The 3816-nt window shown below is 26.1% G+C and overlaps 1 protein-coding gene across 1 annotated transcript in view; it reads right to left on the bottom strand.

Annotated features, from left to right (window-relative positions):
- Window positions 1–1882: 1882 nt before the first annotated feature.
- Window positions 1883–3816, bottom strand: part of LOC145069161 (wax ester synthase/diacylglycerol acyltransferase 4-like) — a 14887-nt gene continuing 12953 nt past the window's right edge. The window contains exons 3-5 of the mRNA XM_079016120.1: window positions 2607–2966; window positions 2377–2514; window positions 1883–2302 (exon numbers count right to left, since the gene is read on the bottom strand). Coding sequence (XP_078872246.1) covers window positions 2147–2302; window positions 2377–2514; window positions 2607–2966 — 654 coding nt within the window. The 3' untranslated portion in view covers window positions 1883–2146. The remainder of the gene's footprint in view (window positions 2303–2376; window positions 2515–2606; window positions 2967–3816) is intronic.

The following is a 3816-nucleotide window of genomic DNA, read 5'->3' as shown; positions in this document are numbered from 1 at the left end:
ATATATATATATATATATATATATATATATATATATATATGTCTGTGTATGTTGTTTTATCCATTCAAGTTAAATGATTTCACACAAATATACTTCCATCTTGTTTGTTCGTTTCATTACATCCCTAAAATCACAACCATCAAAATTACAAAATGGTCCCTAGACTCTTGGCCTTTCTTGACAATCCACACGCTACTCGTTACCTATATATTTTTGGTATTATGGAAAGTTGCAAATTTGTGTTTTGTTTGGTAGAGTAACTGAAAAGCTAGCTGGTAGCTGATAAGCTAACTTATGAATTAATATTGTTTTGTAAAAAGTAGTTCATCAGATAGATTATCATGTAATTCACATAAATAGCATTTCATATAATTATAGGCATATTTGATATATATTTTAAAAAACTCCATAAGTTTCTCAAAATCTATTTCAAAATAGTTTATCAAAATCTAGCATATAAACTAGTTTAAGCTACAATAAGCTATTTTTTATGGTTTAACAAACAAATAGTTATAGTATGTCAACTTATTTTTTCCGAATACGCCTTATCTCCTAAGGTTTCGAAATTTGAATTTGTTTAATCTTTTATAAAATTATGTTCCTTTTTTGATTTTTGAATGATACCATGTCTCTGTGTAATATGTGGCCTAAACACAAATATAAGAAGTACTAATTGAAATATTAATTGTGAAGAATATCATCATAATTAAATATGATAAATATTAATTATAAATAATATTCTTTATAATTAATGTACTTTTCATTTAATTATGATAATATTATATTTAATTACTGTAGTATTTCTTATAATTAATATTTTATTAATTACTTCTTCTTATATGTACCATTCGAATACATATCAAAAAAATATCAGTATAAAATTAGAAGTGTTCATGGGAGAGATCTCATTCACATTTCTACCTAGAAGACTATATTTTGTAATTTTGTAAGGTGCATACTAAATGAGTTAGTTTTCCTCTTTATTTATATAGGAATGGAGAATATTTACTAACAATAAAGGAATATTTTAATACACTACCATTACCATTATTTATAAAATGAAACACTACAGATGGTTGGGAAACTTAAAAGAAAAAATAATATTATTTGTTGCAATTACAGTCATTGTTGTGGCGATATGTATAATATCCTTCTTAATAAATGAAAGTTTTTTTGTCACATGTCAATTTTTCATGAGTTTTGACACTTGTTATTTTATGGTATTTTTGAAAATAAATATTATCCACTTGTCAATTTTTGGTTTGTTTCAAAATTAAAGTCATATACTTATATATGTAAAGTATTAAATATCATATGTATAATATTAAATTGCAATAAATGCGTTTTTTTTTCTTATTTTAAAGTTGTACATTAAAAAACTATTTTTTGTTTACACTTTAATGTTTAATCTTTTTTTAAATCAACCCATGTAATACACGGGTTTCACACCTAGTATTATAATAAATAAAGATCCATTTTGCCACGTGTCAAACTCTCATAAGTTTTGATATTTATAATTTTGTGACATTTTTAAAATAAATAATATCCACATGTTAATTTTTTGTTTTTTTTTTCAATTTTAAAAATTAAAAAGCCATATAATACTTATAGTTATATATGTAAACTATTAATTGTAATAAATATGATTGTAAATTGCAATAAATATGTTTTTTATTTTATTTATTTTGAATATTTATTTTAAAAATTATTAAAGGTTTACATTTTAATTTTTAATATTTTTGAATCAACCCATATAATACACAGGTTTACACAGTTAGAATTGTATATATAGCAAGCACTTATTGTCACTATGCATCTATGTTTAAAAGTTAATTTTCAAATCGTTATGCATAATCCTTATACACAGGCGATAACCAAATTATTTCAATAAAACTTTCAAATAAACATTTATCAATGATTACAAAAGCAACAATGCAAATTATATGAGGATTTAGCAATAAAGATTGTAACAAGATTAACAAGATAATTACGTCATAATCACATAAATAAACAATCCAAACATCACCGTCCCGTTATTTATGTATAGGCGACGTCATCCAATGAGATAATTTGTAATGAAGATCCACATTTTTCATGAAGTGACGTTTAAAATTTACGGATATCACTGATTGAAATCACTTTCATGTCATTTAGACTTCACTGCAGCATCAAATATCATGCTGAAAGCTTTCTCAGTGCATGTACGAAACTTCATAGGATCTATGAGACCTATCTCAGTTCCTATAGTTACCCTCAACTGGTCCATGTAACTTATTACCGTCACCACTAGACTCTGCGGAGCCTGTATCCAAAACCCTAGCTTTATCAGTTAATTGGAATAGAGATTATATATAGAATAGCAAAAATTGATCATACCTTTGGGGAATTGACGACCATAAAATACAAGCCTTTAACAGGTTGATTAGAAAGTGTCATCTTTTCAACTGGTCCGATCATATTTGTCACTGCCATGCTTGAATTCCTTAATGTGTTGTGAACATATTGAGCTGCAGCCTTTACGTGGATTACCCATGCCATTTCAAAACAATTTAGATACAGATAGAGAAATATAAGAATGCACCTGAGAACTAACTACATAGACATACCTCTACACCAATATATTTTCTAATAAATTCTAGTAGCATTCCAGTGAGATAAACAGCAGCTGAGTTTCTCTTCCTTTTGATGATACTATGTATTTCCTGAACAAATTTGATGGGTTTCAAGGACTCGTCACACTGGTGAAGTTGTGGCAATGAAATATGCAAGAAAGCAAATTGGTTTCCCCATAGACTTTTAGCTTCCTGATTCTGACACATCTCATTGAGAGACTTGAAACCATCAATATATCTTGTGTTAAGTAACACCAAGGCTGTTGACCTTTTATTTTTTTCTTCTTCACTCGTTACATCCATGTATAATCTTGTCCCCAGAAAGATCATTCCGCAAATTACATCATTTATTGTCTGTGTAAGAATATATATTTTTCTATTATTGAGAAGGATGAGACAAAGTAACTAGCTGAAAACAATACGTAGCTTAAAAAATATCTACTATCATCATGTTAACTACATATTTTATTCGAAAGATGTTTAAATAACAAGGTATAATAAAAGCCGTAAAAATATTACAAACAATAAAAACCGATCATTCATGGTTTAATAACATCATTTTCTTTTTGTTTTCAAATAGTTGTTTATTATTTATAAAGATAAAGATAATCAAATATATAAATGCTAATAACTTTTTATATTGGACTATAATTTTCAATATCCAAATAACTTTTAAAACAAACTGTTATTTAACAAAATTTACACTTTACTCATCATAATTTTCTATTAAATTATGAATACATTAATATATATCTTTAGTGATATGCTAATGGGCTAGGTTTGAATATGAATTGATATTTATTGTACGAACGTATTTACATCAGTATTCTATGATAAGGACAAAGAAAATAAATTGTTTGGTAATATGAATATGTTTAAATTCACGTAACTATTGTCATTATCAAATTTTCTCACTAATTAAATCGTCTAAGATAGTATTATAGATTTTTTTTTTATGATTCTCATTCTGTCAGAGTGTATTCTTTATAATCGTATTTTGTAAGAATAAAAATTAGTGAAAAACAATGTATGATAACAAAATTTAAAAATAATTAATGAGAATAAATGATAATGACGATATTATGTGAGGTTCAACATATTTAGATTACTAAACATCTTATTCTCTAGTCATTCTTATAGAATAACACCAGCCACACACGTCCGCAAAATAAATGTTATCCATATTTGAGCCTAGTTGTATAAC

Source organism: Lactuca serriola, chromosome 8 (assembly GCF_051521515.1).
Source record: "Lactuca serriola cultivar US96UC23 chromosome 8, Lser_US96UC23_V15, whole genome shotgun sequence".
Taxonomy (NCBI): Eukaryota; Viridiplantae; Streptophyta; class Magnoliopsida; order Asterales; family Asteraceae; genus Lactuca; species Lactuca serriola.
The sequence above is the reverse complement of the archived record's forward strand: the minus strand, read 5'-3'. Positions and strand labels throughout refer to the sequence as shown.